The sequence below is a fragment of the Chanos chanos genome, chromosome 7 (assembly GCF_902362185.1).
Source record: "Chanos chanos chromosome 7, fChaCha1.1, whole genome shotgun sequence".
In the NCBI taxonomy this organism is placed as follows: Eukaryota; Metazoa; Chordata; class Actinopteri; order Gonorynchiformes; family Chanidae; genus Chanos; species Chanos chanos.
Window position 1 is genome coordinate 10,219,312 of NC_044501.1, and position 14,053 is coordinate 10,233,364.

Sequence of the window (14,053 nt, forward strand, 5' to 3'; positions counted from 1 at the left end):
CGTCATAAAAATGATTTTTTTTTTTTTTTTTTTACAACCGTGCGGTCACAACACCTTCTCGAGACACCCAAAACACTCCTCTCACGTACCAACTTTGTAATGCACACATCCCTCCAGATCACCCACTGTGGTCCAGCCCTGCTTCTTCTCCACCTCGGGGTCATTGTGCAGAATCTTGTTTCTCAGCCACGACAGGTAGTAAACTCGCAGTTTATTCTTCTTCCCTGTGTAGGGACATAGGTAACACGCAGCCAGCTCAGAGCAAGCGAGACTATGGTATCGCATATCCTCAAAAAAAGTCGGCGCTCTTTGGCTTCAAGTCAGACAACACTTGAGAAAAAAACATCTAAATCTATTCCCTTTCACTGGTGGAAATGGGGGCGACCACTAGCAGCGTCCTAAATTTAAATGATGGCTAAGGTTATATAGGGGTGCATACATGCCAGGAAAGCAATTCAGTATATAGATTTTATCTTCCTTTAAGGTATCAGTTAGTCCTCTCATTTCGTTTTCAAAACCTTGAAAGTGGTTAAGTGATTAATTAGTCTATGGACTGGGACACGCCTGTCTCCCAGGGAGTGCCTTACCTGCAGAAAAAAAACCATGGTCTGATACCACACTCTCTTACCTGATATTGTTACCAAGACGTTGAGGCCCTCTAGAACATCCATCTGCTGGAAGCGTCGTCGATTGATGAGTGGGTAGACCTTCCCCTGTCCACTGCGGTCCAACAACATCAGCCCACTCTCTGTTCCCACCAGCAGATTCACTCCTACAGAGGTACAACAGGCAGGTTAGTGGATTTCATAACGACAACCAACTACGTTTCCACTGTGTTGTTTGGACTGGCTAGCTCAGGATACTGGCTAATGATATCGAGAGACTGGCTAGTGGAAATTCTGTGGAGTCTATATAATGCAAAGCATTGTTTTCACTTCATTGTATGTTCAAGTAATACCTCAAATACAATGCAAGAGTTCTCACACTGTGACTTGGGGGACTGTTTGTTTCCAAACGTTCTTCCTTAGTATTTGGCTTGTCGAGCATTCGATGACCAAACAGTATAAACTGGGTGTGCCAGAGTGTGGACAGTCCTAAAACAACTGCGGATACTTTAAAGATGTTAGACAAGGTATTTCTCCACCGATCAGAGCTACCCACCCCAAAGTGCAGCACACAGGATCTCTGAGTTGAACCTCTTCTTGTATTTGCGAATCTCCGGCGTGTCACTCTGTGGACGCGTGTTGACCGGGTTGACGTTGACCACAGAGCCCTTCCGTGACGGGTCCTGTCTTATGCCGTCCTGCATCCGGACGTCGTTTCCAAAACCTGCACAGGTGGTCAGAACGTAGTGGAAAATCAGGTGTCGTTTCTTTAAACCGGCTTACGCCACTTTACTGTGTGTAACTTTTACTGTAGCTAATTCCCTCTAGTGTGTCCATTATAGACACTGAACTGTATTAGCTACACAAGAGTACATTTAATGCTGAGCGCAGACGAACCTACACGTAATATTTACAAATCTCATATTTACAGTAGACAAAGTTGACAATCCGTGAATGCTACGACTATTAATAGCTGTACGTCAGAAACACAGCAAAATATAAAAACATTGGCATCAACTCAAAACCACAGTCTAGCCCCAGATCGCGTTAGAGACCGTTTTTTTTTGTGCTTACCCATGTTGTTGAGGGAGCTCCCACTAGAGGGAGAGACTGGCAGGAGTCGGGGATCGATGAAGGGAGTGAAGGAGGAGGAGGACTTGTGTTTCTGAAGAGTGTTACTGGCAGACTGAGTCTGAAAAAGCACAAGCAACATGTGAGATCTGACAACTGTCACCTCTCTTTGTCCTTACCTATATCTGAGATTATTCACTGTCTGCCCACCTTAAACATGTTACCTGTCTGCCCACCTTAAATATGTAACCTGTCTGTCCATCTTAAACATATAACCTGTCTGTCCATCTTAAATATGTTACCTGTCTGCCCATCTTAAACAGGTAACCTGTCTGCCCACCTTAAATATGTTACCTGTCTGTCCATCTTAAATATGTAACCCGTCTGCCCATCTTAAACAGGTAACCTGTCTGCCCATCTTAAACATGTAACCTGCCTTTCCATCTTAAACACGTAACCTGTCTGCCCACCTTAAACATGTTACCTGTCTGCCCACCTTAAATATGTTACCTGTCTGTCCATCTTAAACATGTAACCTGTCTGTCCATCTTAAATATGTAACCTGTCTGTCCATCTTAAACATATAACCTGTCTGTCCACCTTAAACATGTTACCTGTCTGCCCACCTTAAATATGTTACCTGTCTGTCCATCTTAAACATGTAACCTGTCTGTCCATCTTAAATATGTAACCTGTTTGCCCATCTTAAACATATAACCTGTCTGTCCATCTTAAATATGTAACCTGTCTGTCCATCTTAAATATGTAACCCGTCTGCCCATCTTAAATATGTAACCCGTCTGCCCATCTTAAACAGGTAACCTGTCTGCCCATCTTAAACATGTAACCTGTCTGCCCATCTTAAACACGTAAGCTGTCTATTACTAGAAACACTTCTCACTCTGAATATTTTCATTTTAAGATGAACTAGAGTTTAATGAGTTGTATGAAAACTGAACTGACTGGTGGCATAGTTTTCATTTCTTTGTATTCTACAAAGTTTTATTCTTCAACAATGGGGAGAATTACAGCTATGCATGAGCTAATTCTGCATAAACAGAATCATCTCTTATTACACACCGTTTTAGAACATCAAAAAGCATAATTATTTCACTAATCTACAAATCTGCTCAAAAATTCATTTAAATATGTAAATTCTGCAGGGGAAATAACCAGACTAATTAGATGCAGACGGCGTAAAGCATGCACTCTGAGGAGGTTAAAGTCGGCACAAACACACAATGTTAGACAGACTCAAGAGGAGACAAGCACAAGCATAGAGATTGATGGTGATGATTATTAGAAGAAAAGACCAAATAATGGTGAGAACAAACAGGAGGTAATAATAATTCTACAGAAAATAAAGCCTGGGGGTTTGACATTCTATTAAAATATAAAATGAATGTTTCTGCCCCATGGTTAAACAGTTATCTTATTGAAGTGAAATTAAATACAGATTTATTGCTCTTGATAGTTTGAAAGTATTCAAAGTGACACCGACGATTTATGATCAGACCCTATCGTGTTTCTCAGTCGACGTATACAAAAAAAAAAAAAAAGGTCTCCTAACAGAGCTGTGTCTTTTGGATGACTACATGCTGAACAAGCGTGTCCGGGCGTGCTACAGAGACTTATGGGAAACCAGGTCAGGGAACCAGACTCTCCAGGGGACAGCGCAGACTCAATTAGAGCCCAAATCCTTCATCAACATCCACCACGTCAACCCCTATTCCAAAAACGGTTTAGAGACAGGGTCGCTCGACTGTTTGCCCCGCCTCGTTCCCAGACATTCTTTTGACCTCGTACTGAACTCTGTCCTGTCTCCCTGCCTAATCCGAAATGGGTTTCAGTACGGAAAAATATTTCAAGTCGAAGCGGAGGACTGTCAAAACTGTTTGGGGAAGTGTCTGGAGGTTTCGAAAAAAAACCCCAAAAAACTGTTGAGTGACCAGGCATTTTGCTTGGAGAGAGAGGAAGTGTATGACATTTTAGCAGGTTAAGCGAATGGGTCTAGGGGTCAGGCTGATGTAATTGTAGTCTGAGAGGCAGTGGATTTTTTTTAAGGCTTAAGAAAGCTGTTGGGTTTAAAAACAATACATTATGTTTCTCTCTTCAAAGAAACACACATACAATGGCTTGACCACATTTTTCTGTGAAAACGCGGGTCAAGAATATTGTCCTAGTTCTCCACACATATTATCACAACTCAAAGAAACACCACACAAGAGTTAGTGTCCAGTTTTAACAGAAGCACGCCATAGGATGAGAACTGTGAAGCTTAGTATGGAGCCAAGCTTGCACACTCCTCTCTGTACATACAGAGGGCGCTATGAGGTTGTAAAGAGGCAGTGACTAAACAGAGTGGAGTTGCCCAGAAGAAGCCAGCCAGTAGTGGTCAGAGTGCCCAAGTAAGTTGGACATACCTCGTTGGCATTCACTTTGTCCATGGGGGTCTGGGGGGACATGGAGGGACTGGCATGATTGGATGAGAGAGGGGTTGATGAGGTGGAGGAGGGGGAGTGGTGGCTCTGCTGGATGAGATCAGGCAGGAGGTGAATGCGGCCTGCAAAGCCGTTTCTCTCCGGGTGGATGTGAGTGTGAACGGGGCCCATGCCGGGCTGGGGCTGGGGCCCGGGCCCAGGGGCCATGCGTTTTTTGTCACCTGTGCTCTGGAATCAAGAACAGGAAGAGTTGAATCTGAACTCAGCTACAGGTTTAGGTCAGGGAGTGAAGATTGGAGTCCAGCTACATGGCTGTTATTCAGCCTGTTTTTTCTTTTTCTTCTTTTTTTTTTTCTTTTCCTTTTACAGGCAAATATTTAAACTTCTCGAGAGGTAATCAGAGTCTGAACCGATCAGAGTCTAAGTTAAGTATTTAACTTGGGTAAATAAAGTTTAAGACTGTTGCTGTGGCAACAACACATTAACGAAATTTGTTTAGATCACATCCAAGTTTGGTTTACAATCAAGCTAATGTAATAAACGTTGAACTTGAAACAAACCATTGAACATACAGAGAGAGAGGACAGATGAACAAATGACAACGGATAAATGTAACAAAAACATAGGGGTGAAGTTCAAAGACATAAAACATATGTAAAGGGGAAACGTGCCCTCCCTCATCTTACCTGTCTGACAATTAAAGTGCCGTCTTTGCAGGGTGTGGTTGCCGGGTCGCTCTCGGCCTCATCGTGAACAATCATGGTTTTCACTGACTCTGTCTCTCCATTGCTCATTTTAGAGGGGCTGATCAAAGAAAAGGGGATGAGAAATGAGGCTTTCACTGATAATATCCTACAGAACGAAGAAAAAGATTCAAAACCGGATCGGGCCCAGCACAGAGCCTTGCGGAACACAGAAAAGCGGTCCGAAAGTAGTAAATGTGTTGTATAGTCTTTCGACTTTACTGCAGAAACAATGTAGTACAGTTCCGAACTAACTAATCAAACAAACAAACAAACAAACAAACAAAGAAGTTGTTGCTTACCGTGCCCTAGACTCCTCAGCACCTGAGGTTGACTCATCTGCCACTTCCTGGTCCACCTCCTCGTCCTCTTCATCTGTAGTGGCTGAGTCCTCACTAGAGGAAGAGTAGTCTGTTACTTTGTGATGAGGTCGTACCTCCTCGACTGCTCTCAGCTCCTTTGCAAGGGCAGTGAGATCCTAAGAGGAAGAAAAAAAAAAAACAACAACAAATAAAGGTCAAACATAAGCCACATCTACCTTTTACTTTGTCTGTCTGCAACTACCTCTGATCAAAAGTAAAAGGGTGACAGCAAGAAATACGGCGAGAGATGCGGCAACTTCGGGCGTGTTGTGACTTGGAAAACTGTTCTCATGTCAGATTAAAGCAAAAAAATGAAAGCGACCAGAAAATGGAAAACACACACACAGGATCCAGATCTTATTCTTTTAAATAAATGTTTACACATCGCAACAGATTTACATATACATATGTGTGTGTGTGTGTGTGTGTGTGTGTGTATATATATATGACAAACTTATATATATATATATATATATATATATATATACATACATACATACATACATATACACATACACACACACTCTTCTAAAATTGTACAAAGTTTGTCAGTTACTTTGGACTCAGTTATGAGAAATGACCATTAAAAATTCAACATATCCAGTAATAAATTCTTCTTTAAAAATTGTTACATTGTTACATTATATTACATTCGACTAAATGCTTTCTGAAACATCACGGCAACCCTCAGAGTTGGTCATTCAGATCACAAAACTTTATAAAAATGACGAGAAAGGTTGGCCTACATCTTGACTGAGCTTGAATATAAAGTGTGTGATTCTTATTCAAAAACCTTAAAAAAAAAAAAGAATTTATTCATCTCCTGAATGCATGCTTTCTTCAGTGGACTCTTGTTAAAATAAACCTCTGTAATTCTGACATGATAGAGAAATGGGAGTGTCATGCTCACTCACAGCTAAGGGCACACGCTGAGTTTTCAGCCCGTCAGACGGGCGAACTCCGAGACCATGAATACATGAATGGCATTAAATGAGTCTCGGCCCCTTCATCTGCCTTTTACTTAAAATCACCACGCGTCTGGCGATGTTCAAAAATATGGAGATTTAAAACGGGCTCCTCTGTGGAGCAAGCGGTGTCAGATGTGCAGGAGCCAATTAGAGACGTCTCAGACAGAGGATGGCATGAGAGCTGTGAGGGCAGGGAAAACTTATCATTTCAATGAGGCCAACTTTTGAGAAGCCTCCCCCTGCAGTGTATGGTAAAACAAATAACCAATACACTGCGCGCCCCCCTACCCCCACCCTCACCCCCAATTGGCGGCTGTGTTCTTTATATGGGCTTACCACATCTCCCTAAAGATTTCACATTGAGCCACCCGACGGGATGGGACAGTTTGCATACCGAAAAGACCATAAACAGTCAGCGGAAAATCCGAAAGGTGAGAATAATTAAAGAGAAGTGAGCGACCAGTCTAAGTTTGCTAAGTCTGAGAATACGCACAAGTTTTGTAGAGTTTTCTGTCAGCATAGTAAACAGGCCCCATTTGCTCTTTTATAATGACACGTACGAAACAAGCCTTGTTGGATCACTCGAGTGGATTATAGAAACCACTGTGCAATTTAACACTGTTAAGAACCCTCGGGCGTCTGTTTCTAAATTATCACAGTAATGAGATAATGGTCTGATACCTCAGATAAAGAGAGAAAAGCAAATAAATGTTAAGGCAACAGAGGAGGGAACAGTTTCATTAAACGTTTTTTCTTCTTTTTTTTTTTCTTTAAATGAAAGACGACTCACAGCAGGTCTGCTAGGTCTAACAAAATCTTTCTTCTCCTCCGGCCTCTTCACGGCATTCTCCGGCCGCTGCAGTGGAGACCCCTCGGACTTTGAAGAAGCTAAAAGCAACGAGTGAACATTAGCATTGAAGAAAGACATGGACTACATTCAGCATTGTGTCCTGTGATAGAATCGTTACATGACTTGTGTACGTTGACAAGGGCTCTCGAACCCTCGAGAGCTTCATAGCACGCTTGTGTGTGTGCGTGCCTGTGTGCCTGTGTGTGTGTGTGTGTTTGTGTGTGTGTGCGTGTGAGAATGTGTGTTTGTGAATGAGTGAAAGAGACGTTGTGACGTACATCGGACTCTGAACCGCTCCCCCGAGCCGCTCTGAGAACCAGTTTGGGAGCTGGAGTTGCTGGAGCCAGATGAACTTCCACTGCCTGGTCTGGGAGTGAGCTTCTCCACGCGGTCCCACAGCAGACGAGGCTCTGCGTTACTGTTAGGAATCGAAGCAGACAGCAGTCAGTTTCCTACCTCCACTTGGTCTCAGATCAACCCAAATTACAACGACTGCAGTGCTTTACGGGAAAAAAAAAAAAAAATCTTCCTGAACTATTGCCAGCAATTTTTTTTAATAAGAAGGTTATTTACTTGAAGGTTACAAATTGTTATTTCTCTTCTACTCAACATTAATGCACTTCTTCTGCTTCACTCCAGATGAGAGTGTATGCTGAATAAACAAACAAAACATAAATAAATAAAATAAATAAACAAATCTCCCTCTCCCTCCCTCTCTCTCTCTCTCCCACTCCCTCTCTCTCTCTTTCCCCCTCTCTCTCTCTCTCTTTTCCCCACTTTCATGCAAAACAACAGTCACTGACTTTCTACATTTTCTGTCTCATTTCCATAAAACCAACTGCATAATATGTTTCCACTTACTATGTGGCCATACCTGAAATTAAAATCTTTGTCTGTTCTCCGCACTACAAAGGAAAAAAGGAAAGAGGATGGATGCGCTACCTTCCTCCAAGCCTCTGTCCAGCTTGGCTGTTTTGCTGGCCGGCAATCTGAAGAGGGGAGTCCTGAAGCACGGGCGATCTAGACGTCGTCCTCACGGGAACCTTCCGGAGAAAACATTTACATAATCTCTTAAATGTCATGAAACCCCAGGCAACAAGATGCAAAGCTATCGCCAGAACACAAAAGCTCAACCCCAAACCCCTAGCACTTTTCTTCCCGTAATCGCAGCGGAAAAAAAAAAACAAAAAAACTAGTTTCATATCTTTAAATTTAAGAAGCTAATCCCAGAATTCATTTCCTCGCCACCTTCATCTCTGATAGACAAAAAAAAAAAAAGACAAATTCTAATCTCTCTCAGATACGACGGTATGAAAGAGCGGTTGAAGTTAGTCAAAGCAGTGCACAGAATTAATTAGAAACCTCTTGTTTACAGCGGAAGAGAACGTTGACAGGGTGTCTTGATGCCACAGCCACCGCCCTGAACATAGCTGAAGAACGCAGTGAAGTGGCAGGCAAGGAGAAAGAGAGAGACAGAGACGTGCCAACAGACAAACGCGCTCAGGTATGGTGGCGTTAAGAGAGGAATAAAAAGCTCTCCTTCCAATAGGATTACACCTCTTCACTGGCTGTTTGTCTTCGAGTTTCATTAGAGCTATCAGTTCCAGACACTAAATGTAAAGCTACTATACACAAAAAATATTTCTATGAGGGGAAACACTCTTACAACAGCCTAATGTTTAAAAAAACAAAAACAAAAAAAAAACACCTGGAAAAGTTTAAAACAACAAAAATGCTCCTGGGTGGAGCTATTTTTTTTGACAGAAACAGGCCTTTTTTTTTTTTTTTTGGTATATTATCCAAAGAAAGAATGCTACAGGTCACCACGACACCTTGCGCTACACTCTTAATTCGGTGTCTCTACATGACCTTCCACAAAAACCCCCCCCCCCAAAAACCCATTCCTCCCGAGGCTGCAGCTCGGGGCGGGAGAAGGGGGGGGGGGGGTTGCCCATCCCCGGAATTCCGTCCTTACCCTGGGAGGAACCTCCTCGCCGGGGGCCGCCTCGGTAGGGTCGGAGGCTCTGGGTTGTGAGTGGGGCTGCGGGTCGGAACGTACGGGGTGCACTGGGTGATGGTGTTGGTGGTGATGGGGTTCCTGAGGGCGGTGGTGGTGTTGTGAAAGATTAGGAACGGGGTCGCTGAAGGAATGGGAGCGAGACACGGGGGGGGCACCGCTGCTCTTTAGATGGGACCACTGTACCTTTCCGGGGGGGAGGGGGGGGGTGGAAGAGAACAAACAAGGGGGGGGGTTCAGACACGGTGAGACAGAGCAAGGCAGTGACCATAGACTCAGGTACAGAGATGATGACAATGAAGAGAGTGGGTTATACGCATGCACACACAGAGACACATTTACACACACTCTCTCTCTCTCTCTCTCTCTACACAACACATACGTGGAAATAACTAATACACATAACCAGTAAATACGGAGTTCAGATTCAATGTGTTTTGATTCACGTTACCACTCAAGTCAATAAGACACAACTTAAAATATGAGAGGAAATTTTTATATTATCTTTGCGGCAAGTACGAAATCAATTAATCAATCTGTCTCTTCCGTCTGTTTCTCTATGACGTGTCTGTCCGTATGTTCGTGTCAGATCACGTCAGAGAAAACACAGACTGAAACTGGTCCTCTGAGACATATACAACCAATTCAGATTCAATAAAGACTCTGTCCTGAAAAGAGTTATGGGTAAACCTACACGGACACAGAAAATCGGTGACTGGGAAGAGGTTGGGGTGGGGTCACCGTGGTTACCTGTGGGTCCATGGGCCTGTGCATGCCGGGGAGTTCAGAGGAGTTCCCGTTAGAGTAGGGCTGTTCGGAGCGAGGAGGCACGGGGGGTTGTTTGGGAGGTGCGGTCTGAGGGGAGCCCTGAACGCTCTTGCGATACCTTTCGTCAGCCTGGGAGGGACACAAAAAGGTGGGGGGGGGGGGGGGGTAAAAACAGACAGGATTAGCGACGAGGTCACGCCAACGTCGGGGACGACGTCGGGGGTCGGGCGGTCCGTCGGTCGGCCAGCAGACACCATGCGTGTTTTCATGCCCGACTGAGAGGGGGACGGGAACGGGTTAAAAGAGGAATGATAATGCGGCCAACAAAAGTTGTGTTAGCACAGAGTGTTTTCTTTTTTTCTTTTCTTTTTTTTTTTTTTTTCTCTCTGGCTTGCGCTTGAGCCAACTCTGCGCTGGGTGCTTAAGGCTGGACTTGATTATGAAAGATAAAGATAGTAATATGTTGCAAAATTGGCGCTGACAAAAAAAAAAAAAAAAAAAAAAAAGATTGCGCTGACTATAAACTATTCGTTACTCACACAAGCGGCTCAAGACAATCCAGTTCAAATAAGGAAAAAAAACGTCTGAGGTGATCTCATGCTCAAAACTAAATGAGAAGAGATGTGTTAACTCAAAAAAAAAAATCCATCAAAGACAAACATCCTTAGGCCTGGGGTGCTAGTGTGACCTCCAGGAGTGGACGATTCCGTCATCGTGTTATGACGATTCCGTCATCGTGTTATGTTAAAAGTCTACCGAACACAACCGTGACCAAGGTGCCGTTTGGAAACGGACAACACGCGGGGCGGCGTTCCCGCACGTTGACAGTCTGTATAAAACAAGCGCGGCGGATCCAGGACCATTCGGAGCGAAACTAGACGAGCGAAAGACTTCGGCAAATCATCGCGGGAATTTTGCGATACGGTGCCGCAAGCAAACCGGCGAAATAAATGACAGAAATTATAACACTGAGCAGTGGACCAGACTTAGAATCATCCGTCTTGCAAAGGCCAATCCAATGTTGTTAATCGAGGGCCCCTGTAAATGGGGGTAATTTGGATTAATCTTTCATTCGGGCTACTAATTAGAGCCTGGAAAACCAGAAGAGGGACTCCCCAAGCCAAGCAATTTCTTTTAATGAGTCGCTGAACGACTTGGACTAGTTGAGACGAAAAGCCATGCGCTGAGGCCCCCTCCCCCCCCCCCACCAAGAATGATTTGGATGTAGGCGGTAACGCTTTTAGTGCCTAGCCTATCTGCTAAAAATAAAACGGTTATGAATTTACATGAACAAGGCCAAGAATGCTCTTCAAATGTACACTTGAAGGTCACAGAGCTGTTGCATGTAAAGAAATTTTAGTACAAACAGAAAAAATAAGCAGACAGCAGGCACGAACTGTCAACAAAAAAAGTCAAATCTTGTGAGTGACATGGTTTTCTTTCCACACTCAAATGGTAGGGCAGTCAGCAGAAAGTGGAATGGCTGGTTAACCAATTTTCAAACCACGTAAAAATAATATGCAATATATTGCTTGACTGCAATCATTCAGTTCAGAGTGTATGACAAATTGGCCAAAATTAATCAAGTCGAGGGAGGTGTGCGAGAAACAGACTCTAAAGGGCATGACAAAGTAATAAACAGAAAGCGTGTACACATGCGGTAAAAGAAAACCAGGAGGTTGCTTCTCTCACAACCACTAATCTCTCATGCCAAACAATTGGGATGCCAGCTTCAACAGCCAAAAGCAGCCAGACAGCTGTGGGCGGAGCAACGGGCAATCACCTCTCCGATTGGCTCGGCTTCAGAGACTGGGCCACTGGCCTCGGGGGGCGGGATTAAAGGGTCTGAAGTCTCATCGTCGGTTTGGATGCGCAGAGGGCTAATCCCATCTGGGGGCTGAGACCCAGTGAATGCGGGGCTAGTCAGACCTGAAGGGTCTCCCTCTGGAGCTTTGGTATCGTCAGTCGATAGATCGGTTCCGCGCAGGGTCTCGTCTAGCGACTTGGTCTGCGAGAGTCTTAACTGATTGGCTATCTGGGTCAGCTGGGATTCAGTCTGTTCTGTGGGCTGGGTCTTTGGTGGTTTAGTCCAGTCTGAGGGTTGAGATAGTGGGGCTTTGGGCCTGTCTGAAGCTTGTTGTTGCTGTTGTTGTTGTTGTTGCTGCTGGAGAGAGAGCAGGTAGACCTGCTCCTGCTGTAACTGTCTCTGGAGCCTCTCCGCCTTGCGTTGTTCACCCAGTTCCCTCCATTTGTACTCCTGAGGCACAGAACGCAGCTCCGCTCAAACCCAAAGCCTCATGTCAGCACTACACAACTGTGCATTCTCTGGTGGGGGGGGGGGGGGGGGTGTCCTGTGTGTGTAGCAGGTTAGGCTAGCGGAAAAAGCTAACTTTTCAGATGCTGTATTTGACTGACCGGGTGACGAGCGCCCTGTGGCTAAAGACATTAGAACTTGAACTCCTGACAGGAACGGGACAAAAATATGCGGAAAAAAGGATTAATAAAATGTGATATGGCTGAAAGCCTTCCGGCGGCCGCAGAAGACACCTACACGGATAAAACAACTGGAAGATTAATATCGAAGAGACGCTAACCTAACTACGTCACGACCGAGTTTTCGAAGAGAACGCAGAACCAGGAGGATAATCCATCGAAATGTCATTTAATTTCTTTGTTTGGCAGAGCATAACTTATTAACTCCACCAATATTTATACATTATATTTATAAATATATTTTGGAATTTTTGTGACCTGAGAAAGAGCTATATTTTCATGCCCCCTACAATGGTTTAACCTAGTGGTGAATAATTCGGAGGTTGAATGGACAGTTAAAATAGTCATGTCGCTTCACTGATAGATAGTTAGGGTTGGCAAAGCCCAAAAAAAAAAAAAAAAAAAAAAAAAAGAGACACACAGGGAGTATCATTTATGCTTGTTTACAACGGCTGCACTTTAACTTGCTTCCCTCTTGTCCCCAAGGACAAAGAGGCATTTTACAATGTAAACAGCGCTCCAAGTAGAGACCACTCTCTCACGCCTGGCCGTGTAGGCAGGGAGGCCTGCCCAGAATAGTGGGAAACCCCCCTCTCGCCCTGAAAGGCATTTCCTAATGACTTCATCGTACGACTTTTTTTTTTTTTTTTTTTTTTTTTTTTTTAAACAAAGACGAACAATTTTTTCAGCACAACAGAGTAGGTAACTCATTAACTATGACGATTTCACAATAGTGCATTTGAAATTTGCACAGTCCGTTTGAAGATGCTATCTGCTGAACCTCTTTCTATAAAAGAAACAAAAAACAAATACTATGTCTTCTATACATTTATGTGTTGTCAACACATACCAGACTGACCCTGGACGGTATTGTTCTCAGGCTGAATAGCATTGGTACTGTACATTCAAAAAGTGCTAGACAATAAAACTGAAGCCGTCAACTATCTACGCACGGAAGCGTCGACCATGCAGTTACAGACAAAAGGTGGAGGACAGTTCCTACCAGTAGCTTGGCCTGCTCATTGAGTAACTGCTGCTGCAGGATCTCCAGGTGTCTCTGTTCCTCCTCCAGCTGGCGACGGATATACTCCTGTCAATCGTACAGAGAGAAGGAGAGAGAAAGAAAAAAAAGAGAGAGTTCATTTCTACAGGACCTGCAGACATTTTAGCACAGCGTGAAAACTATACTACTGTCAGTAGACTCTACAGAGGGATCTTGGGGTTAGAGGAGAAGATCTTTCAGACTCTGAAGCTTGCAACTGCAATACGAAGAAAGTTATTTACCTGCTCGCGGTCGCTCCTTCGCTTCTCCTCCTCGGCTCTTCTGCGCTCCTCCTCCTCTTTCCGCCGGCGCTCCATCTCTTCGATTCTTCTCTTCTCCTCCTGTTCCCTTCGTCTCTGCTCTCGCTCCTGTTGCCTCCTCATCTCGCGCTCACGCCGTTGTTGCTACGTCACAACAGTAGGGGGCAACAGTGAGCAGACGGCGTAAGGATCACCACAAAAGGACAAGAAAAAAAGTTTTGTTTTTGTCATTGTTGTTGTTTTTAATGTTGAGGACTACAAAGGCATTTACCACAAACAAGACATACCAGGCCTTCTTTCCAGGGAATGCATATTTTTTAAAACAGGGATGGGCCTGTGTGGTACTTTTTTCCCCTTCGGTTAAGTTTTCAGTGTGTATCGTGAAATACGCATTACAGCTTTGCAAAATGAAGCGATCAATCATAGATAGACG

At 44.1% G+C, this 14,053-nt stretch overlaps 1 protein-coding gene across 1 annotated transcript in view; it reads right to left on the reverse strand.

Annotated features, from left to right (window-relative positions):
- The window catches only part of LOC115816556 (mitogen-activated protein kinase kinase kinase kinase 4-like), a 47,709-nt gene that overhangs the window by 2,025 nt on the left and 31,631 nt on the right, over positions 1 to 14,053 (reverse strand). Inside the window, exons 13-25 of the mRNA XM_030779524.1 lie at positions 13,603 to 13,764; positions 13,322 to 13,408; positions 9,808 to 9,954; positions 7,983 to 8,083; positions 7,319 to 7,458; positions 6,981 to 7,078; positions 5,163 to 5,338; positions 4,804 to 4,921; positions 4,100 to 4,345; positions 1,680 to 1,797; positions 1,162 to 1,329; positions 629 to 772; positions 90 to 224 (exon numbers count right to left, since the gene is read on the reverse strand). Coding sequence (XP_030635384.1) covers positions 90 to 224; positions 629 to 772; positions 1,162 to 1,329; positions 1,680 to 1,797; positions 4,100 to 4,345; positions 4,804 to 4,921; positions 5,163 to 5,338; positions 6,981 to 7,078; positions 7,319 to 7,458; positions 7,983 to 8,083; positions 9,808 to 9,954; positions 13,322 to 13,408; positions 13,603 to 13,764 — 1,840 coding nt within the window. The remainder of the gene's footprint in view (positions 1 to 89; positions 225 to 628; positions 773 to 1,161; positions 1,330 to 1,679; positions 1,798 to 4,099; positions 4,346 to 4,803; positions 4,922 to 5,162; positions 5,339 to 6,980; positions 7,079 to 7,318; positions 7,459 to 7,982; positions 8,084 to 9,807; positions 9,955 to 13,321; positions 13,409 to 13,602; positions 13,765 to 14,053) is intronic.